Raw genomic sequence first — 23260 nt, 5'->3', positions numbered from 1 at the left:
TTGGTGGCATTTTTAGAAACTATGAAACCACGTGTATTTTACTATCTCAGTCCTCTTTGAATGAAAGGGAGCTTTATGTATTATGAAAAAGAGACGTGAAAAAAGTCACATCTAAATAAATAAAAATCATGATTTGATATTGTTATGATTTACTGGACCACAAACCGATTGAAGGGCAAAGATACAGCAATACATGACCTTTATAATGCATGCCTGGAGTTCTAACATGTGACACTGCTCGTTGACTGTTTTACATTTGAAAAAGTGGACTAAATTAGGCTACAAGGCAGACTGAGGCCTACATTTTTACCTTTTTTTGGTACCAAACAATTTGTAGAATTTTGTAAGTTATTACTTTCCAGTATTCACAAATTTCACACAGACATCTAAATGCTCAAGAATTGCCATCCATGTACCCCTTTGAATGAAAAGCAGGCGAGGACTGCAGAAAGAACTCAGGCTTTCAGATGAGATGGTCGGATTTGAATATCCCCTCCATTGCTTGTGGCCCTGGAGAAGTTTTTCTGAACCTCAGCTTCCTCACCTGGGAGGAATGGTTGTTGCTGGGATTAAATTAAATGCAAAAAGCTGTGCATAATACCCAGCACGGCACTTCACAGACATCCAAAGTAGTAGCTTTTATCATTTCATCATAAATCGTGCCATGTCCAAGACGAAGAAGGACCTGGAGGAGGAGAGTAAAGATGTCTTTGGTCATCGTCACTCTGCTGTTCCATGACACGGTGGTCCCGTGACACACCTGTGTCACTCACTCATTGCCTTCTTCTGAAATGTTACTTGAAAACAGACTGCAGACACCAGGGTGAAATGACACAGCCTTAGAGTTTTTAAAGCACTTCTGCATGACTGTCCGGATAACGAGATGCTTCTCTTCTATAAGTTGGTATTTATTGGCACTTGAGTCCACAAGCTAAGGGGCAGCGAGCGTTTAATTCTGTGTCACAAGGTAGACTACCAAGTACTGGTAGGTGGTTTACCAACCACCCTGAGGCTACGTAGCATATACTGGATGGGAGGTACCAGAAAAGGCAGAGAACCAATCTGTTCCCTTTTTCGTTGGCACAGGAGAGGGAGAAGCGAAGGCTGATAGAATTGTGTGCCTCTCCATCACGTACCGGTCCTCCACGGCTACAAGACAAGTTAGCCAGGAACCCAGGTAGAAGGAGAGAGCAAAATAGACTCTGGCTAGAGCACTGGCCTGAGAATAAGATTCCCAGGATATGAAGGGGGTCGACTGAAAAGAAAGACAGTGGAATTAAGGGGGTCATATTGTCTCCTCGGGACCCTAATGATTCTGTGGAGTCGGATGAATCTAGATCTGAATCTGAATTTGGATTTAAGTACCATTCACAATAGTCAGTTCTGATGGGACCCTGCCTAGGGCTGCGAGCCATCTTTATACTGACGTTTTCTGCCTTTCTTCCCCTCCAGCCATGATCAGGCCTTTCAGACAAACCTGGGAAGCCCTGGAGTTTTAGAGGGTGAACAAAGGACCTCTTGGAGAGGGGGACCTATGACCTGGGGCAGAACCCACTGCTTGGAGCTCGCGGTTACTTTCAGTCCTGGGGTCTGGACCAACTTCGCTTCCCTCAGTGCCCAGAACACCTTCTGGGTCCTGGCACGTGTTAGAGCTCTGGGCAGTCACCACGGTCCACTCTGACCTGGTGTTCCCGTGAGGCCTCTGTAAGGACCCAAGGTTTCTGAGCTCTTAATTTGTTCTTGCTTTTCAGGACTTTGCTGTATCTTAATAAGGGAGCAAAAAAAAAGAGAGTAAATGGCCACTGGCCTCAAAAAATAAATGCCCCGAGCATCCATGAGAGTCACAAATTGTTATGACGGACGACATGAGAGGGAAGTGGTCCCAGGGCCCTGATTAGAGAAGTGACACTGGAAAACCAAAACAGTACGGCAGGCTTCCGGACCGAAAGTGAGCCAGTGAGGGGCAGCCACGGGGGAGAGCCCTGAATGACGGCAGGAAAGAGTCCTATGAAGACTTGAGCGTAGAGTCAGCCAAAAACGCAGATGTCAACTTAAATCAGGATACGTTTGATGCAAAATAGTTTCATGGGATTAAAAATTCAAAGAGTCTATGAGGGATGTTCCCTTGGGACCTAAGGTTGGTTTCAAAGAAAAAGAAGCCTCTATGTCCGAGGACTAACAAAGAAAATCAGAACTAGACAGATCGGACACAGCAAGTAGAGAGGATCCTATAAGCAAAATGAATATGGGAAGCCTTACCATTTCTCATACCTGAGAGAATGTGAGAGAGTCCATGCTGGAGAGAACTCTCGGCTATATCTTGAATGTAAGAGTGGTTTAGCACGCACCTCACGGCAGGCATTAACCTGTGTTAACTAGTTTGGTGTGAGGTGGGTTACAGTGCAGAGCACCAAGGAAACCACTGGTGCTGAGCCTTCATAGGTGAGTGACTGTTGGGAAACATTCATGTATGTACGGTCGTTCTTTTAGTCCAGAGAAAATGCTCATGTACTGAGCTCATTCTGTACCAAACAGTAGCCTAGCATTGGAAACACACTCCATGAGATCAAAGGAATTTGTTCAGACTACGCTCCCTGTAAATAAATCAACATTCAAACCCAGGCTCATCTAAAACCCTCTGTTCTTGAACCCACGTGAGTGGAACTGATGTAGATAATATCTTCCATATCATAGACGTGCTGCTTAAGCTAGATGGAGCTGAAGTGAGTTCGGTGACTCAAAAATGACGTCGTCCGTTGATCCCCTCTGGTCAGCATCCTGCCTCTTTCTGTCAAGCTGATAAGCCTTCTGATCTTCCCTCCACTCTGTCTATTCCACATTCTAAGTTAGAAATATAGTTCCTGAAGTAAAGACATTGAGGGACGGGCTTCTGCTTTCTTCTCTCCTACGCGTGTGCTCTGTAAAGCCGATTCCTGTATGAAGCTCCTTGTCTAAGGGGAGCATGGTTGATTGTAGGAGGTGAGCCAAGAAGGGAATTCCACATTCTGAACTGAAGTCTTAATCTAAGAGCATAAAATCATTATCTGGCCCCCGCTTATTATAGGCTAACCTTTACCACCCCTTTATTTTACTTTTTCTCACTGTTCCCTCTTCCTACTCTAGTGTCTGAAAAGTTGGTCTTTGGATAAAAGACAAGAGATTTTCATGGGATACTCTGTAGAGTTGTACATTTAAAATTTATGTCTTCCAGTGGTTTAAAAAATATATATATATATGTGCTATATATATAGGCTACACTTAAACTCTGTTATCTTTTAAAAAATTTTTAAAAGGTCCCTGAGAGAGACGAGAGATCATGTCATAGAAAAAAATCTTGGATTTATATTTTTGGGATCGGAAACTCTCTTGAATAATGAATCAGTATACTCAAGAAAATGCTATTTCTAGTAGTAAAACTGAGTCTGATTAAGACTGCATCTTATGGAAAAAGGCACCAACCTGTACTGCTGCTTGCAGTTTAAAATGGCACAGCTCATCTGGGCAGTAGTTTGGAACAGAATTTTAAAAGGTCTTGATAACCCATGGCTTGCTCATGCTACCTCTGGGAATGTGTCCCAAGGAAAGAATTCTAAATAGAAAGAGGCTTTTCATACAGAGATTTTTCAAAGCAGAATATTTATCATAGTGAAAAAAATTTTAAACCCAGACGTCAAAAGAAAGTGTTGAATGGTTGAGGTAGTTTTCTAAATGGTAGATTTTTTAAAGTCTATCATCTGTTAAAACCAGATGCGTGATAAGTGGCTCTGCCCTGTCTTCAAAATATGCCCTCAGTTATTTTTGTTAAAAATAGAGAATGATGCCCTAAAAAAAATAAATACAAATTTAAAAAGTGTATCACCTGAAAAACTATGTTAAGAATTGGGTAAAAACTGGGTACGAATTGGGTAAGATATTATGATTATAGCTATGGGAATTAAAATTTTTTTTTAATTCCAGGAAAAAATGGAAATACTATCACACAATCAAGAATTGTGTTTCAGTGGTAGAACTGTAGGCAACTTTTATTTCTATTTTTTTAAGTTTTATATTTCCAAATGAGGAGCAGCCCCTCTTACATTTTTAATAAAAAATCGTAAGGGATGCCAAGAAACCCATTTCATGTCTTCAGTCCACTTCCTGTCTACTGTGCCCATGTCTAGAACCTGGTCCTCCTTTCCCACTCTACATATTGTGGATGGATCTGAGTAACTCCGTGGCTCTTATGAGCTCAGTCCTCAACCCAGACAGTAGTCAGCTAGAATGCATTAACTCTGAAGATTCGGAAGTGAAGATGGATTCTTTCTGTTCTAATTCCCTCTTGTCCTTCATGAGCAGTCCCGATGAAGAGCTCTTTGAATAGGAAGAACCTGCTCAGAAGAAATCCACACGCCCACGATGCGAAAGAAACACAATGCCAGTTAGAGCAATACCTCTTTTCACCGTTTCTGAGTTTGCCTATTTTTTCACCTTGTGATTAAACAGGTGTTGCCTAGATAGAGGACAAATATGTATCTGTATATTTGCAAAGCATCAAATAATGAAGGATAGCTTAATGAATGTTATCATCTTTAGTGGCTGAGTGAACTCAAGGAGGAAAAATAATAGAATAAAAGGTCATTGCTTTCATGATGCTTGGCAGCCATGAATACAGTGTTTGTAGTCATAAGATATATTCCGTGGTTCTTTCTTCATCCAAAACATTGTACCTTTTGGAATTATGCCATTTATTATTAATTCAAGTACATGTTTGGGGTGGAGATGGCAGTGGCTAAGTCTTTTTCACTGAAACACAAGAACTGGGCATTTCAATCCTGTGTATTTTTCTTGATTTCCATTTGCTACAAGATATTATGTTGTAAACTCATATTTTAGTAGTTCATCTTCACCTTCATTACTTGTAATGCTTTCAAAGAGCACAGTGGCCTTTTTCTAGTTCGGAAATGGGTAGTATAGCTGAGCGCTCGAAGGTTTGTAAATACTAATAAGCTGTTTTGTGATAAAGAACCAAAGTTGGGAAAAGCAACAACAGTGACAACAGTTATTCAGTGTATGTTTGTACTTTGAGGGGGAAAGAGAGGGAACGCTGTTTTTTTCTTTTTTTTCAATTTTTTTCTCCCTTCCTTTTCCCATTTTAGACAAAGCCCGTTGCATTTGCAGTCCGGACAAATGTCAGCTATAGTGCAGCCCATGAAGACGACGTCCCAGTGCCAGGCATGGCCATCTCATTCGAAGCAAAAGATTTTCTGCATGTTAAGGAAGTAAGGAGAATAACTGGAATTTCTATCCACGTGATTTTTTTTACCTTGAAGCATCATTTCTTACTTCTCATTGCTGTGAAATAGCATGGCGTGTAGCTGTGGTTGGATAACATACACGTGAAATCAGTGCCTCTCAAGCTTTTCTAATATAAATATAACCTTTTTAAAGAAGAAAAAAGTCACAGGCCTCTTGGAACAACCTCAAGGCTCCCCTGGGCTCTGTGACCCAGAAATTGAGAACCACTGGGGTAGATGATCCTTTTTTTATACTTAACCTGTACTTTTTGTGTTAAGGTTTAACCTTGACCGTGTGTCATTTTCCCCTCGTGTCCCAAGTTTAACCATCTGGGGAGGGTTTAGTAATAGTATCTAGAATTCATGATGTCTCCTGTCTGCTAGCAGGGTCTAAACTCAGGCCACTTTTGCCCATTCTCCTTCTTTGGTGGTAAATTTCTGCAGGGGAAGGGGGAATGGATGCAATCACAGCCAACAAGACAAGAACCAGATATCGGGAACATCCCTTTTCCACCATACCAAAAGCCTCCACTTTTTGTTAACAGTGACTCAATCTGTAAATTGGAAAAATTCACTCTTAATTAATGTTTATTTTGAGTCAACATTTATCAAATGCCTGTTTTGCAGAACACTGTATGAAATGGCCACAAATTCCCCTTACATGTTGTAGGTGTGTGAGTCTGAGGTTTTCTTGAGCCTGCAGGAATTTACAATTGGAGCACTTCCAGCTGGGGGACGGTCTCTCCTAGGGAGCATTTGTAAAAAAATTTTTTACGGTTCCAAGGATTTTTTTTTTTATTTTATTGAAGTATAGTAGATTTACAATGTTGTGTTAATTTCTTCCATACAGCAAAGTGATTCTGTTATACACATATATATATTCTTTGTAATATTTTTGGAGAGGGAGTAGGGGAGGGACAGAATGGGAGTTTGGGATTAGCAGAGGCAAACTATCATATATAGGATGGAGCATATGCCGGTTTAACTGCTCAGGCACTAAAGGCTGTGAGCAAGCGGTGATAACTGCCAATGAAAAGAGACTAGAGAATGTAGAGCCTGCCATTTCTTTAACTTTTCAAAAGAGCTGTTATTTCTATTTGGCCAGGAAGGGAAGACAGAAAATAATTTCTGAAGTATGGCATGCCTAGAATCTCACTTTACAACAGGAAGTTAGATGAATCTAGGCTCTCATCCCCAAGGGCTGATGCTTTAGAGAAGAAGGAAAAGAAAAACAGAGTGGATACTCTTCTTTGAAATGTTCGAGAACAGGCTTGAAAAACACTATTCAGCCAAAGGGACATCAAACCGTATCCTAAAGATTTAGGATAGACAGTCCAGGCACAAGAGAGAAATCGCCAACATCCACGTAAGTGGAGAAGTCATTTGTGAACGCCGGACTGTGGTCATTGTACACCTGTTGGCACAAAGGTAAATTTTGCTCTGACATCAAATATTTCATGTCGATGTCAATATTTCTCACTCACTCTTAATACTTCTAATTAATCTGATTATATAAGAGGAGGACCTCTGTAACACTCCCTAGTTCGTGCTAGTCTCTTGTCAGGAAGACCTGTTCATCTTTGAACAAGAAGAGTTTATCCTACTCATGGTGCCAGCAGCTGCAGTGGAGTTCAGGAAGGCCTCAAGGCCAGGAAAGTGAAGGCAGAGTCAGGCGGGAGATGGATTGTTGAGCTCCCGGAAAATACTTTGCTCTTAGCACACACTCAACACGTGAACAGGGTTTCCTGACTTGCGATATTTGAGTTCGCTGTAACTGCCACAATACTTATCTCCAGTGAAAATGGTCAATGGGGAAGAAAAAGGATGTGAAGATTTGTTTAACTTCTGCGCACTGATTTTGACAATTCTGATTTTCCGTTTAGAAATTTAACAATGACTGGTGGATAGGGCGATTGGTTAAAGAAGGCTGTGAAATCGGATTCGTTCCCAGCCCAGTCAAGCTCGAGAATACGAGGCTACAGCATGAACAGAGAGCCAAGCAAGGGAGGTTCTACTCCAGGTAGGAGCAAAGCACCAAGTGCTTGCGTCAGAGTCCAGACTGTACTGTCATTCGTGTACTGTCAGTTGCCGGAGTCTACAGTCTTTGTTATGCGTTAAAAAGCAGACTGGTGAGAGCATCACAAATCCTGCATTTAGAACACTTCATCCAGCCTCTCATTTTCATCCCCTTCTGGAGAGAGTCAAATTAAGTATGACCATGAATGAAAAGAGCTAAGGTCATAGAGTATTAAATTCAGGCTTCCGTGCAGAGGAAATTCTGAAGTTTAATCTTTTGCTGAACATACTCCGGCATCGAGCAATCCCGGTGACTAATCCCAGTGTCCACAGCCGCCTGGCATGGCCGGAAGATGTTTCAGAAATGACCATCTCAGATTTCAGCAAAGAGAAGCTCTTGTGGTCTTTTAATTTCATTTTCACTTCAGAAACTCAATGTTCAGTTCTGCCCCACTGCTCAACACTTAAAGGGAAACTCAGTAAATTGTCATTGCAGATAGCAATTAGGTGAGTTATGTAATAGGCTGGGGCCAAATGATTTTTTTCCTAGGATTCTTGAGACTGTTTGCCCCTCACTAGAATCATTAGAAGGGCTCCTCAAATATGGAGTGAATTTTAAATTGAGCCCCCTGCAGACAAGTCCAAGAACATGGTTTGCTTTTTCCCTGTGAAAGGATGTGTTACTGGCAAGTCTTTTCTTTAATGTGAATAGCTAGGCTTCTGTTTTCTGAAGCTTACATCTTATTTTTTTCCATAGTGATGCAAAATCCTTTGTCAATGACCATATATCAGTGTTAGCAAGAATTTTTCCAAGTGCCCACAAACAAGTCAAATAGAAGATGCGGGCTTCCCTGGTGGCGCAGTGGTTGAGAGTCCGCCTGCCGATTCAGGGGACACGGGTTCATGCCCCGGTCCGGGAGGATCCCACATGCCGCGGAGTGGCTGGGCCCGTGAGCCATGGCCGCTGAGCCTGCGCGTCCGGAGCCTGTGCCCCGCAACGGGAGAGGCCACAACAGTGAGAGGCCCGCTTACAGCAAAAAAAAAAAAAGAAGATGCTTTGTGGTTTGGAACATCCATCTTCATTCACTAGTATTTTATAACTCTCCGGCTCTTTTAGTTCAGATGGATTCTTCCCTTTTTCAAGACCTCTAGCCCATATTTGACTTTTATTAATCCCTGGGTTATTGGGGACCCTCAGATTGTGAATGCATTTAGTCATGTAAAAGTAGATGTGTGTAGATATACAAAGCTTGGGCATTTTTCTTGTAGGACTTTCAAGATCTGATACCATTTATTTGATTTCTAGCCTTGTATTGGCTTTATTGTATCTTTTTCTATTCTCTGTATTGATAATGGTTTCCTAATGCTAGTTAATAAAATCTTTCTCTGCTTCTTCATATACAAACTGAGAAAGGAAAACTACTTCTCAAGGAGTAGGATGGGAGACATTTTTGCCAAATTGTTAAGAAGGCAGGGTTTCCTTTGCCTCCCAGCTGGGGATCCCTGGTCTAGCCGTTAGCGATCAGCTCAGCTTTATAAGAACCTACAGGAATGGTAGGTATTTGGGCCTCCTCTTCACAGATGAGGAAACAGGCTAAGAGAGTTTAGGGAACTTGACCAAGGTTGCACAGCAAGTAAGGTAGAATCAGGGTGTAACCAAAATCCATCTGTCTGTAGCTTGACTTCAGAGGCCTATGTGCTGTGAAATCGTGCAACCAGGGCCTGACCAAGCAAGCACAGAACGAATCATTATTATTGCCATCTGTTATTATCTACTGTATTAGCTGTGTTGTTTTGCTATTGCATTTTTTCCTTAAAGAACTATAAATTATCTGTATTTGAGTAGTGTAACACCTCATGCCTGTTCTAAGGAACTCGTTTACGTTTCCTATAACCATATTCATTTTCCTTTGATTTTTCTGGATTTTATTTTGTCCTGTCTCTTTCCCTAAGCTTTTGCCTAAGTAGGTGAAAATACTTCTTCTTGTTTTCAGAGGTTTTTACATTTGTCTCCGAACATTTTAAATACACTTATGTTTTGAGGGCATAACTTTCAGGCAGTATTATAAAACTCAGAATTCAGCAGTATTATAAAACTCAGATGTGTAAATTATAAAAAAAATCAGCAGAAATCAAAGGCAGTAGAATTGGAGAACAGCTCAAGAGCATAGCATTTTTATAGAATTAAACATGAAGGGCAAATTTGCATTCTGAACATTTTAACTCTTTGCAATGTTTGTCACAATTTTACACAATTCAAATAATACTTTGACTGTTACGGAAATTCGAAGAGAATGTAAAACAAACCCAAGTTTGAACTGGAATTAGACTTAGCAGTTTAAAAAAAGAACTTGTGGAAGAAAACGCGTTGGTCTTGGTAATGGGTATTCTTGTATAACTGCCAGAAATGGCTTCTCTAAATACCACTTTTTATTACCTTTACATATCGTCTGGTATCCTTATTAAACGTGCTGGGATATCTTTTAAGAACCTGAAAAAGATACAGAGGCCTCCTGGTTCTTGCTTAAAGCTTTTGATGTTTGTCTTTTTTACACATTAAAATGCCAGAATGGTAGCAATAAAATTCAGCCCGTCACTGGTATTTTAGTGGAACTTATTTTTTTCATACTAATATTCATGAAATAGTAAATACATGTAAATATTTACAGAATATTAAATATCACCCTTGGATGCATAGACACTGTAGCGGATTCTTTCCACTAGACCCTGGCTTGGCTATGACAATAAACATTTGGCCGTGAGACTGTCTTGCTGAAATTCCGTGTCACTCTTTTAAAATGTGCCTTTCTATCCGCCTCTGTGAAGGGGCCGTGTGGTGCATTATTTAGCATGCTGGCCGCTGGTAAAAACATAAATGCCACCGTTCTAATATTAACCCCAAAGTCTCTAAGACTCTAAGGCGTGTCTTGGATTAATGGTAGAATTTGGTAGTTCTGAAGCATACACTGTTCAGATGGCTCCTACATGAACCAAGCTGAATCCTCCACGTTTAGCCATGCTTGAGGAATGTTCCAGATACACTCTGAGGGTTAAATCATGGAACGCTTTCTCGTGTTCCCTCGTGTGTCTTTTAAAGGTTGGCGGGTTTTAGCATAGCTGTGTTGTTGGGGATTTTTTAATAGGTTGCTTGTAAAAACTTGAATACGTTCCATCTTGGTACACTAAAAAAGAAGCCAGCTAAGACAAAGGAGCAGAAACGCAACAAGAATTAAACAAGAAGTTTGGCTGTTAGCCTGCAGGTTTGCACACTGCTTCCGAGAGTCTTGAAAATAAGAAGCAGAGGAAATCTTTGCTCTTATCTGTCTGGGATCCCGGCAGAGAATTTGAGGACTGCAGCAAGTACCCAAGTTTTCTTCCATTCTCTCAGGGCCTTTTCAAATTAATCCCTGAATTTGCAACAGAGACCTTGACACGGCTATGTCGAGCACTCTAGGAGTCTCCACTGGGAAATTACTCTTTGCCTCCTTGGAGGCAAGACAGATTTAAAGTTCAATAAAAACATAATGAGTAAATCATGTTTATTGAGCATTACAAATGTTTTAATCTCCGAAATAAGTGTCAGTTGTAATATAAATTTTTGCTTTACTCCAGTAAATCAGGAGGAAATTCATCATCCAGTTTGGGTGACATAGTACCTAGTTCCAGAAAATCTACACCTCCGTCATCTGGTAAGTAGGTAGTAAGTGCTGAACAGTGCATACTGCATTTCATGCTTTCCTCCGTCTTTACCTAGTTGTGTGAGTTTCCATAGACTGAATCACTAGGTTAACCCTTGAGGCGTTCAAAGGGATCAGAAATGAGTATGGCCACCTGGAGTTAGGAACAATTGGGGCAACTTTCTTTCTGGCTTTGAAAGAAAAGAAACGGTGTCAGTGTGTTCACTGCTTAGATGATCAAAGTGATGAGCGGATTTGACTTTCTAGCCCTGACCACCACCATGGTCCCCGGCAGTGTCATGGGCAGTAAACGGATGAACATCCACCTACAGCCACGCTTGTAGGAAGAGTGAGTACTGTTTTCTTTCCAAAGTGCTGAAGAAGGACACCAACATACATGTGAATTTCAGATAAACAATGAATAATATTTTTAGTATAAATCAGTATTGTACCAGACATACTTGAAAAATTTTTCATTGTCTAGCTGAAATTCATTAACTGAATTTGTATTTGCTCAATCTGGCAACTCTGCCATTCTGTGTTGAACTTGGAGTTCTATATACACAGGAGACGAATTGGTCAAATTGGATGAAAACCCATGATCAGAGTCTTAGTTCGCGAAGAGGTGCAATTGAGAGCCAGAGTAACGTGATAAGGGTTGGCCAGTGGAGCTTTTGTGTATTTCTAGGAAGCTGGAAGTGGGACGAGGTCAAAGACAGAGAAGCATGCATCTGTGGAGAAGTCAAGGAACAACGTAGTTGCACTCTGACTGCCTCAAGAGCAGGACCCCCCTTGTTGCTGACGATCATGCCTTGTTCCTGGATGCTGGCAGCTTTTAGAGACAATGCCGGGCTTCTTAGTAAAAGCTAGAGGACTTGTTGAGTGAGCAAAATCTGAGCACAATCAGAAATAATTTTAGAAGGTATACTGATTTCCACAACCATGTACTTACAACTAGCAATAATTCTAAGTTGCCCCAAATTAAGTCAAATGATATGTTTGAAAGGAAGCATCGAAATCCTTTAGGTACGGTGTGAGGCTGATGTCTTCTCTTGATGGTTGCTGAGTAGATATTCCCTGAGTGCCCAGGCGAAAGGGGGCTTATCTATGCCCTTTCTCCAGTGGGTGGAGTTGCAGGGATTATGATACAAACCTTAGACTCTTCCTCTGTGTCTTCAAAACTGTCCCGGAGAGTCCTGAGGGCTGTCACGGGACAGCCGTTCACATTGGGAAAACGCCAGTTCACATTGTGATAAAGTAGCAGCTCCGGCCCCAGACTGTCAACCCCACTTCCGTCAACCGGGAGGGTGTTTCCATTCCCTGTAACCGAAATGTAGCCTTCTCATCGTTTCGGCCACATAACGAGACCTGGCACGTGCTTCCTGAAGAATAAGTCAGTGTGTTTGGAAAATAACATTTCATTTTTGTAGCCAGATGTTAGGCATTCCTAAGCATCACGTTCAATTAAGAGTTTCATATAATACAGATGATTTTTTTATGCAATGTCCTGAGATCAACCATAGTGGAAAAGAATATAAAAGAGAATATATATATATATTATACATATATATGTATAACGGAATCACTTTGCTGTACAGCAGAAATTAACGCAACATAGTAAGCCAACTATACTTCAGTTTAAAAAAAGACAAGTTAACTACGAAGTATGTTCTTTAAAACACGGATAACTTTTGTTTTCAGAAAACAATCTCTCCATCATCTTTGCCTTACAATGTGGAAGTGTTGACATTTTTACTTGGTAAAAAAAATTAAGACCACAGTGTAAAGAAAAAAAAGAGATTGTAAACTTCACTCCCTGAGCTTTATACAGAGACAGGACTTTGGAATCACTTTTCTGAATCCCAAGAGTAGAAAACACTGTGACTAAGTGAACAGGAAATATTAACCAACTGCAAAATGTATAATAGGTCCATCAGGCTCCTGCTATAACTTTCGTATCAATACTACAACTTACTTAACTGAAGACATCAGAAAATTCTACAGAGAGAGTCTTCCACCCGGCCTGCAGGGAACCCTGCCTAATCTATCAAATGTGGATTGGCCTCCTGTCATCATTGTCATCTTTGTTTCCCGAGGCCCTACCTATAGTTCACCTCACTCATTGCGAGACCAAAGAACAGAAGCATTTGCCCAGAGGAAATATAACTGGAGGTTCTCCAGGATGTGGAAAAGGAAAAATTTCCACCTCACCCCTGGGGAATGAGGTAGTAGTTGGTTGCACAGCACGTACCCCATACCTACACATGTGTGTCCGCACCCGCTGCCCCAGCATGCCACTCAACTCGACCCAACTGTCTAAGATTACATCTAAATTTAGAGTTCAAGAAATGTTCCCAAGGGTCTCTGCCCAAATAAATAATTTTTAAACTAAAGCGTGCTAGTGAAGAAAAGAAGCTCTTTTTTAAAGGGAGCAGTTTTTCCCAAGTAAATACGAAAGTTTGCCAAGGTATGCCAATGCAAGTATGAAATTAGAAAGGGGAACATCTCACCTCTCTCAGTACAAGGAGAACCATCTGAGCCTAATAGAGTATATACAGAACTATGAAAAGAGTTGAAGGTGCCTCTTAACGCACAGTAAATTTCTATAACGTGTCCTGAAGGTAGCCAAATGTTTTAGGATTCTGCGTCTCAGGACAAACCCAGATGCTTTTAGATTTCAGTTAACCAAAATCAGGACTAGTAAATGGCAAAGTCCTCAATTTAGGATTTTGAGCCCTTGTGTCCAAATACAGGTAAATTTCAAACCTGACTCAGGCTATGTGAGGGGGCAGCCGAATATCTGGGCAATGGCACAGCTCACCTTTTTACACGTTTCCACTCTTCCTTTAAATAAAAAGCCCAATGGACAAATCATAAAATTCAGTTCATGAACTTTGCCATCCCAGGGTCCTGTCAACAGTGACTGGCCATTAGGTATCCTCAATTTCAGAGAGGCTCTCAAGGGGACTGCCCCTTGAATGTGGCCTTTATAAGTAAGCCCCGTAAAAGACTAGAAAGGTAGAAGCATATGGGAATTGACCACCAAAAGGGAAACTTATTTGATTTGGCTTAAGGCATACTATAGGAATAATGAAAAACTGAGCCAGAGCCTCTCCATCTCATCCAGGAAGACGTGAATAACATGCTCCCTAAATTGGGATTCAGGGAAAAGCATCATCGGGTGGTATACAAGTCAGCATCCGTTCAAACCACTAGGCACATTTCATAACGTTTCCATTGTACAACACGTGCGGAACCTCTTAGCTTATGCAAAGGCATAGATGGGGCAAAGAGAAAGGCATACTTACTAGGTATGCCTGACTATATACCTGAAATTAACTCATTGTGTTATGACTGTCACCGGAGAAAGAGCATTCTTACCTCACCTTCATGCAAGCAAAAGCTGACATTTGCAACACTGTGCTAACAACGTCAGGTGTTCACTCCATCCCAGCGATTCGACCTAATCAAATGCAGAGGAACAATTCAACAGGAGAGCCTAGTTTTCGAAAGGCTGAGTGAATCATCTAATATCCGTAATAACTTCTACACTGAAAAATAACGTACGTGATGCCTGTCAGATGATCTCCAGTCGTTTGGAAAGGTTCCGGGCGGCTGTCAGGAGCACCAGGGCAGCTTATTTTCACAGGGAATGGAAGCTAAGGTTTTGCAACACTGAGCCGTCCGTCCTTTCGCAATAGTAATTTTGGTCCTTAAGTCTGAATGTACTGTGGTTTTTGTTAAGAGAGCTACATGTGTGATATGATGCTCTCCCGGGGCGAGTAGATTTCTTCCTCTCTTCTTCTACTTGACCTCACCTAAAGGACACAATAATTTCCTGGTGAGCTCAGCTCTGTAATATCTTCCTGAATCCTGACACTGAGGACACGAGCCCACTTGGGAAGCTTAGGCATTTGGATGAGGGCACCGGGATTGTGGCGGGACCTCGGCCGGAGAGTCATACAGCATCACAGAGGCAGAAGAGCTAGATTCCAAGATTTCATCGAAAACAAGTCCCTTCAACTCTGAGAATTTCTTTTCAATCTTGAAAAACAAGAGAGTTGCAGTTGATTTTCTCAAATGCCTTCCAGCTCTGATTCTACCGAGGATCAAATTCTCTCGTGATCGCACGCGGATGCACAGTATAAACCTCACAGTGAGATGCTGGATCTTTTTTCATTGGAGACTCAATTCTCCAGGGCTCTGTCTTCAGAGCCCGAGAGTTATAAAGTTGAAAACATGTGGAACCACAAATCTAAACCCCTCATTCTCCAGATGAGGAGGTCGGTGGCATACTCTCCCGGGTCTGCCTGCCCTTCTGCAACTGCCTCTCATGTAAATCCAGTGAGTTTATATAAAACCATCGGGAGGCGCCTTAGGTCGTTGTATAAGATTCATTTCATTTGGACATCATTGGATCCAGTGGTTTCTAATTAGTCTTCAGTCAGGCCTGCCTCGGGGGTGCCCACATCATCGTGAAATCATTTTAATCTGGTCCATCCTGGTCCCTCCAGAATCATTTGCCTTCTGTATAACTTCTTTGTGTTGCTGGGTTTAGGATTTTCTATTCTCTCTTTCCCTCAAGTGCCTGTTGTGATTTCGGTGAACCTTTTCACACTGCCCTTATTTTCACACAAAACCAAGCGCGGTAAGATAGCAGAGGCACAATGTGGTAAAGGTTTCCCATGTAGTTGCTGATTATCTGAAAGCTGCTTTAAGCTCTGGGAAGAAGTGAAGGTGTTCTGTCCTGTTACTCATAGTTGATTTGGAAAATACCATATTATATTTGAAACAAAACTACAACTTAAAAACTTGTTTCTCTGAAAAATCTTACTCGAGAGATGTAGCATGAAACTAATGTGTCCAAGCACACAGATACTATGAGAGCATCTTTCTGTTTGATTTGATTACATTCTTCATGTGCTTTACCTTGAAATTGTACTTTGTTTACTGTGCTGAGCACTCATGATAGATCTTTGACTGTGGTTAGTTTTGTTTGCTTTTCGTTTTATTTTTTTGATAACCGATTTTTCCTCTCCTGTCTACCTGATGATTTTTGAATTGTTTGTCTGTATATAGCTATAGACATAGATGCTACTGGCTTAGATGCAGAAGACAATGATATTCCAGCAAACCACCGCTCCCCTAAACCCAGTGCAAACAGTGTAACGTCACCCCACTCCAAAGAGAAAAGAATGCCCTTCTTTAAGAAGGTAACATGAACTTCCAAGCTTGCGTCTGTCCACGTGCTCAACTGCACTACGTCACATTTCTAGTCCTGTGGACTGTCTGCGTCCTTGATAAAGCCAATAACATGCATGCTTTGTTATTCTTTGTTTCTTTTCCATGCTGCTGTAGCTAAGCAGAAGCAGAAATCGGTAAGTTCACATTGACATAAGCTGTGTTTATCCTGCCCCTGGCATCATTAGCATTCAATCCCACAGTTTTATTCGATACAATCAGTTCTGTCCTATGAAAAGAACCTATCAAGCCGCTAACTGAGTCCATGCATTTCCAACCAACTAAATTCAGTGAGTGACCTGTGAAAGCACCATTGCAGTACTTAGCCTTTTTGATGGAATAATATCTACCCCCCCCCAAGGGCATTCGTTCCAACATTCAAGGAACGTCAAACGCTGACAACTCCATGGAATGCACCTCTCTTGTGCATGCTTCTGTCTCTTTCTCTCTCTTCTGCAGAAATTTAACTGATAATCAAGCCTATTAAAACCATCATTATATTCTGATTTATGATATCCAGATACATAGCTTGTACTAAAACATTTTTTTCAATTCTTCAATTTTTAATTTAGTCAGCATTTAAACTTCTCATCCACTAGGTGCAAAATCTGCCGATGAACAAGACCAGTGGGAAACTGCAGGCTTGTTTTGGCGGTTTACTGTGAGTTTCTCCTGTTGTCATATATAAACCCTCTCCCGATGTTACTCAGACCTCAGCATCCCCCCTGTCGGATGGCGGCACGGTGGCTATGCGTGCGTAGAGCCTGTGCTGCTGGCCGACCAAGATGCTACCCAGTGATGTTTTTCGTCCCCTGCCTGGAAACTAGGCTATTTCTGCGCTCCACTGATCCCAAAGTCTGTTTCCTCCAGCACATTTTGTAGCTCCAAAGCGTTATTTTCTAAGGATACCTCCCCTACAATCCCCTTCTTTCCTTCCCTTCTTTTACACGCCACTGCCCACCGCCTGCTGCGCTGTCCTGTCTTTTAGAGTTATTCTTTGTGACGTCAGCAAGTCCGGCACAACCTCTCATGACACTCGGGGTGGAGTAGAATCTACTCCCTCTTCGACTGTCCACGCCCTGAGCTCTTCTCTGTGCACAAGGATTCTGCCCTGTGGAGGAACTCTGAGTCATCAGTGAGGTGTCAGATGCTGAACTGTGTTTCGTTTTGTTTTTTAAGTAAATTATGGTTGCTTTCATCATGGAAGACCTAGCCACTCCAGGCACAGACTAAAACACCTGGATTTTTGTGTGAACACCGAAAGCCCCAGCTGGATGTCCATCCACGACAGTGGGTCCATGTCTCTGGTTCTGTCTTCTTGTCACGGCTAAAACGTGCAGCCAGGTGACTCACAGTGTTCAGAGCAGCAGAAACCTAGAAACGCAGCATTGCTCAGCTGCTCTGTCTGGGCTTTACAGAACAGCGACAGGAACGAAAACCACGTTCGTTGATAGGTTTTTGAAGTTTGCTGACTCTTAAATTCCAGAATTTGAAAAATGTTTATCGTAGTTCTTCCACTAAATAATTGGAACACATTACACTTAGCAGGAAAGGATAGATGAAAAGGATGGTGTCACGATCCATAGGGCACAGAGTACCAATATTCCATCAAATAAGGTCATTTCTGCTACCCTACTGATACAGAGGCTGATTTACCAGCATGGGTAACACTTTGCTAGTTGGCAGTCACAAATCGAAGGAACCCAAGACCCGTCCAATACTGGGCCACTGCATATTTAAAGACCTGAAATAAAATTTCTTGGGAGTTGTTCCTAAAATGCGTGCAACTTATAACAGTGGAAAAGGTATTCTTAGACTGCATAGTTATAAGGACTTGGTTTCTAAACACTTTCAACATGATCTCAGGTGGTATAAATGCAATAATTTCATGAATGAATTTGATGAATGAATTTAATGTAATCATTTCACGGATATGCTTTTGATGCCTTCGGCACCGGTATTCATTCTTCTTATGTTACTGATGACGTGGTCAGCTTCAATGTAGAGTTCAGAAACCAAAAGAAACAACCTGAGATGCAATGATAAGATTATTTTCCACGCTTTAGGTTGCTTTTAGAGTGGTGCTTGTGTGGCATTTGTGCTGTCACTGTATTATGTTTGTCTTGGTTGTTTTTTTTTTTTCTTCTGTTTAAAAATGTATTCCACCTTGATTGTGTCTATTAAAATTCACTTAACACTAAAGTTTTCAGCAGTAAAATCTGACAGCCCAGTCATAGTAATATTTTCTCGCCTTGGATTAGATTGTCTGTGACGATCGGCAAAAGCTCAGATGGAACCTTTTGAATTTGAAATGCTTTTTCATCCCCTCCCCCTTCCCCCCAGTGAGTTAAATTCGATCAGAGTCAGAAAGTTCGTAAAGGGCCATTTTAAGCAACAGTGACATGTTCTGTCATGCAACAGCCTGGTACACTAATGACATTCACATTTGCGATGTGTATCAAATTCTCCAAATAGTTTGGAGAAGATTTTTCTTTGGGTCTGTGTGATTCTTAAAATATATATTTTTTCAGACACTCCTCAATGCAGGAAGATTCCTGTCACCATGATTTGTTTATCCCAGTGTCTCAGGCCATAGCTCTTTCTTCTACATTAAAAAAAAAAAAAAAAAAAAGTCATTTTTTGGGTCACTTTAACATTTTCTGCCATTAAAATAGGGGATTTTAAGATCATCAGACAAATGAGTTATCTAATTTTTGGAAAAAGCTTTATTTTCGTTATTTTATTGGAAGCAGGAGAGCTGAAAATTGTTGCAAGTTTTAGAAATTGCTACAAAATTAGGTCCTCCCCCTGCTCTTCTAAAAAAGAAATAAATTATTGTGGGAGGGCATGAATTAGTTATGTAACAGAAACACCTCCTAAACAGTTCTTAAGAAGCATATGAGATGTGCAAGATGACAATGAACCTTTTGAGGCCACGGAGGCCTGCTTGGATATATTATCACACACACACAGGAACCACCTTCCCTCCAAGGCACATAAACCTTACATTGCGAGTGTTTAAGTTCCAAGGGATAGAAACCAAAAATCTAAAAATGTGAGTCCCTCAGTTCCCTCTACTGGAACAAGCATGCAGGCTCATCTAAACTCTCACAGCAAAATAGAAACTGTCGAGTATTTGGTAATGTTTTGAAATGAGGTTTTATCCAGGTAAGACCAACATCCAGGACCCAACTTCTTTTCCTTGTAATTAACCACGTGAGGTCTGATTACTCGACTCTTGAGAAAACTCAAATGCCACCTGAAAAGCAATATTAACCTCTAGTCAAGCCTAAGAGCACCTCTCCTGCATGAGGCATGTTTCTGTCTGTTCTACCAACTAGCTTCTGTCAAAAGCAGCCCCTCCTGCTTTAGGAACGTGAGGAGCATCTTTTAAGGAGAGCCAGAAAACTGTAGAGAGCTCGATCACTTCGAAACGCGAGGGAAGTAAACCCACCCGGTCTTGGATTGGGTTTATTTAGAAAAAGAGGCAAGTGAAAAAAAAGGAAATGTCTGGAAAGGTAGTGCCTCGTATAGCAGAGTTGAGACAGAACAGTTTATACATAAAAGATTTGACTTCCTTCTGCCTTTTAACCATCTGAAGGCATCTCCTCTCTCTCTGCAGACAGAGCACACCCCTCCTTATGACGTGGTCCCTTCTATGCGACCTGTGGTCCTGGTGGGCCCCTCTCTGAAGGGGTACGAGGTAGGTAGCTGCCCTCGGGAGTACCCTGGACCTTGCATGCCGAACTGCTTTGCCACCCCACCTCCCTCTCCTGACTCTTGAACTTAGAAAAGAGCTGCGGCAGTAAAGCATGTTGTTTTCAAGCCGCGGTGTACATTGCTACCTGTTCTGTTCTATTTTGTTTTCTTGGCTGTCGCCTTGTGAGCTACAGTTGACTCAGTCTGGAGAGAGTGTATTAAATGGAGAGTGACTGAAACCCCTTGCAATGTCATTGTCACTCCCAGAGTTAGTTTGGGGAACTTTGTCTTTTTGATTGTTACTGTATCAGAGCTCAGCGACGGAAAACAGGGGCAACCTCACATGCTACTTTTTCCCAGTGGAAAGCCCAGGTTTTCAGACATTCTTAAGGGTAGTAAAATTGTTTTATCATAGTTAGTAATATTTTATTGTCTCTCATTGCTTACTCAATTGCAGGTCACAGATATGATGCAAAAGGCATTGTTCGATTTTTTAAAACACAGATTCGAAGGGCGGTGAGTATTTCAGAATTCTGGGTTTTGTGGATTTTTGTTGTGAAGACGATGAAACCTGGGTGGGACAGGCATGTGATCCCAAGAGGAAAGTCGCTTCTGAAGTCTCTGTGGTGACAGGAAGAAAGTTCCGTTCAGTTCAATCAGCTTCAGTCAATATTTGTCATATTTGCTCGGCACATCCTCAGCTCTCTGTTCTCACACCTGCATCCGTAAGCTGAACTTGGCCAAACCCCTGCTGACGAATCTCACCCTAAATTCATGATCAGCTGGTCCTCAATGCTGCCCAGAAATCATACTCTATATGCCTCTTCCATGCACTTTTCTACTCTTCTAAAAGGCTTTCACACCATTTCCTCTCTCATCAAACCCTTCTCCTCTCGAGCTCTCCCGGGAATTTGCTTCCTATTTCATTGAGAAAACAGAGGCAAACAGAGGAGACGGTCCAAGCGATCCCACCACACATCCATCCCCCCTTGTGTATTTGCCGGAATGCTCCGCCTTTTCTCCTGTTACTGTGAGCAATGACCCCTACCTGGGTGCTAGATCCCAGTTCCCCATCCCCACACCAACACAGCTATCACAGCCCTTCCCTCTCTCCTCGGCAGTATTTCTCCTTCTAATGGAAACACCATCAGCACATAAAAATGGAGTTGTTACCCCTTTGGCAAAATTTGACCTCATATGCCCCTCTAGCTGTCCCGTTTTCCTTCTTTTCTTTATAGCAACTCTCCTTGAACAAGTTATGTGTACTTGCTCTCTCCTGAGTCTCTTGAACCTACTCCAGTTACCTCCCCATCACTTACCCCAAACTAGTCACGTCAGATCACCAGTGACCTTCACATTGATAAATCCAGGAGGGGATCCTCAGCCCTCCTCCTAATCAACATGGCGGACTACTCCATCCTCTTTTAAATAGAAAGTTTGTAAAGGGCCATTTTAAGCAACATTTGCTTAAAATGGTTTCTAGAGCCATTTGCTTGGTTTCTAGAGCCACACTTTTCCGGGTTTCTTCTATCTGACTAGCAGCTCCGTTGTCTCCTTGGCTGGCTCTTCCTCATCGGCTTGACATCTTGGAGAGCCCAGGGCTGTCCTCTGTCTTCTCTCCTCTATCCACACTCCCTCCTTTGGTGATTCCATTCGATGTCGGACTTTTAAATAGCATTTCTTTGCTGGTCTCTCCTCTGAATCCCAGACCCATATGTCCTACTGTCTATGCAACATCATCACTGAGGTGTCTCATGGACTTCTCAAGTTTGACCTTCCGACTCCCCCCATCCTCGACCTGCCCCTTTCCATCTTCCACCTCTCCATCCATACCTCTTCGTCTCTCAGTCCCAAGACCTTCCGCCCTGGAACATGGACTCGTCCTTGACTGTTCTTTTCCCCTTACGTTCCACATGCAAATGCTGTTGTCTGTCTCTTCAAAATATATCAAGAATCTCCCCACTTCTCACGCATCCTCTGCTGTCCATTTGGTCTGAGACACCGTCATCTCCTCCCGAGATTAGTGCAGTAAATAGCCCCCTAAGTTGTATCCTTGCTTCGAGCTTTGCTTCCTTAAAGTCTGCTCTCAGTTCACGACCCTGTCACACTGTGAGCTGGATCTCATCACTCCCTTGTTCGGATCTGTCAGGTGGCTTCTCTTTCCCTCAGTGAAAATCAAAGTCCTTCCGGTGGCCTACACGGCCCTGTGTGGTCTGACCATCCACATCCCCACCCGCTCCTTCTCTTTGACTGTATCTCGTACTCCACTTCCCTTTGCTCATGCTCTTCCTGCCTCTCACTTCCTTGCTGTCCTATGAGTGTTCCAGACAGTAGATGCACGCCCACCTCGGGGCCTTTGCACTTGCAGCTCCTGTGCTAGGAACTTTCCCTCAGATATTCTCCTTGGTATATGTGCGCACGCACACACACGCAAGCACACATTCTCTCTTCCTTCCCTGACTGTTTCCCCGTAACTCTTTTATGAGTTTTATTTATTAATTTCCTTTGTTGTCATTCTCCCACAATTAGAATATAAGCTCCACGAGGGCAAGGGTTTTAATCTGCTTTGTGAACGGTGGTCAGTTCTCAAGGCCTAAAACAGTCCTCAGCGTGAACAATGAATGGATGGGTGTTGAAAACATGTCTTCTGGAGGGATGCAGAGATGTGGAAGCCATTCACCGTGTCTGCCTGTGAGGAGCTCATGTGTAAACCATAAACTGAGACCTTGAGCAGTAAAATATCAAGTGAATGAAAAGACAGCTCGGCACGTATGTGTCCAAGGTACAGGCAGCATAAAGGGAAGAGGGATTAACACTGACTTAGGGATGTCAGCATCCAGGAAGGGTTTTTAACTGGTACCTAAGATTTTACCAAGTGAGTTAGGAGGAGAAGGGCATGTCCAGTAGAGGGTCTAAAGTGTGTGCAGGCATCAAGCTGTGACACAGCATCCTGGACGCCACCTAGAGGTCTTCAGGTGAAGTCCCTAGGGTAGGGGGTGACCAGTAACAAAGCCGGGCCCATCTTTAGTGTGTCGTGGTAATCAGCTTGGACTTAATCCAGCCCTTTCCCTCTCCATCCCTTCAGCAGATACTTCTTGAGCATATTCTATGAGCCAAGCATCGTGAGACGCAAAATCAGACGACAGCCTTGGCTTCGTGGAGTTTACTTAGGGTCTATTGAAAGGAAGCCTTGAATCGAATAACCAGTGGGCACCATAGTAAAGGTTAAGCCAACTTCTGAAGCATCAAAGATAGGATTGGAGTCTAAAATGGAAACTTCCAAATTTCAACTAAGAATAGATTATCAGGGACCTGGGAGCACAGAGAGCGAGGGTATACTTCTGTATTTTTAAT

At 42.2% G+C, this 23260-nt stretch overlaps 1 protein-coding gene across 1 annotated transcript; it reads left to right on the top strand.

The window, feature by feature from the left end:
• Positions 1–4940: 4940 nt before the first annotated feature.
• On the top strand, positions 4941–21794 carry CACNB2 (calcium voltage-gated channel auxiliary subunit beta 2). The gene is made up of 7 exons (XM_089903835.1): positions 4941–4967; positions 5136–5258; positions 7157–7293; positions 10902–10978; positions 16046–16179; positions 19830–19910; positions 21615–21794. The coding sequence occupies exons 1-7, from the start codon at positions 4941–4943 to the stop codon at positions 21792–21794; spliced, it is 759 nt and encodes a 252-aa protein (XP_089759961.1).
• Positions 21795–23260: the final 1466 nt, after the last annotated feature.

Source organism: Delphinapterus leucas, chromosome 2 (assembly GCF_059928025.1).
Source record: "Delphinapterus leucas isolate spDelLeu-1000000601 "Yukka" chromosome 2, BTC_Dleu_Yukka2, whole genome shotgun sequence".
Classification (NCBI taxonomy): Eukaryota; Metazoa; Chordata; class Mammalia; order Artiodactyla; family Monodontidae; genus Delphinapterus; species Delphinapterus leucas.
Note: the sequence above shows the minus strand (reverse complement) of the source record. Positions and strands in the feature narration are given on the sequence as shown.

Excerpts from the sequence above, each read along its gene's own strand:
- CACNB2 (XM_089903835.1), top strand. The coding sequence starts at position 4,941 with ATGGGTAGTATAGCTGAGCGCTCGAAG. Across the intron at positions 4,968-5,135 it reads GTATAGCTGAGCGCTCGAAG|ACAAAGCCCGTTGCATTTGC; the intron begins GTTTGTAAATAC and ends TTCCCATTTTAG. Across the intron at positions 10,979-16,045 it reads ATCTACACCTCCGTCATCTG|CTATAGACATAGATGCTACT; the intron begins GTAAGTAGGTAG and ends GTCTGTATATAG.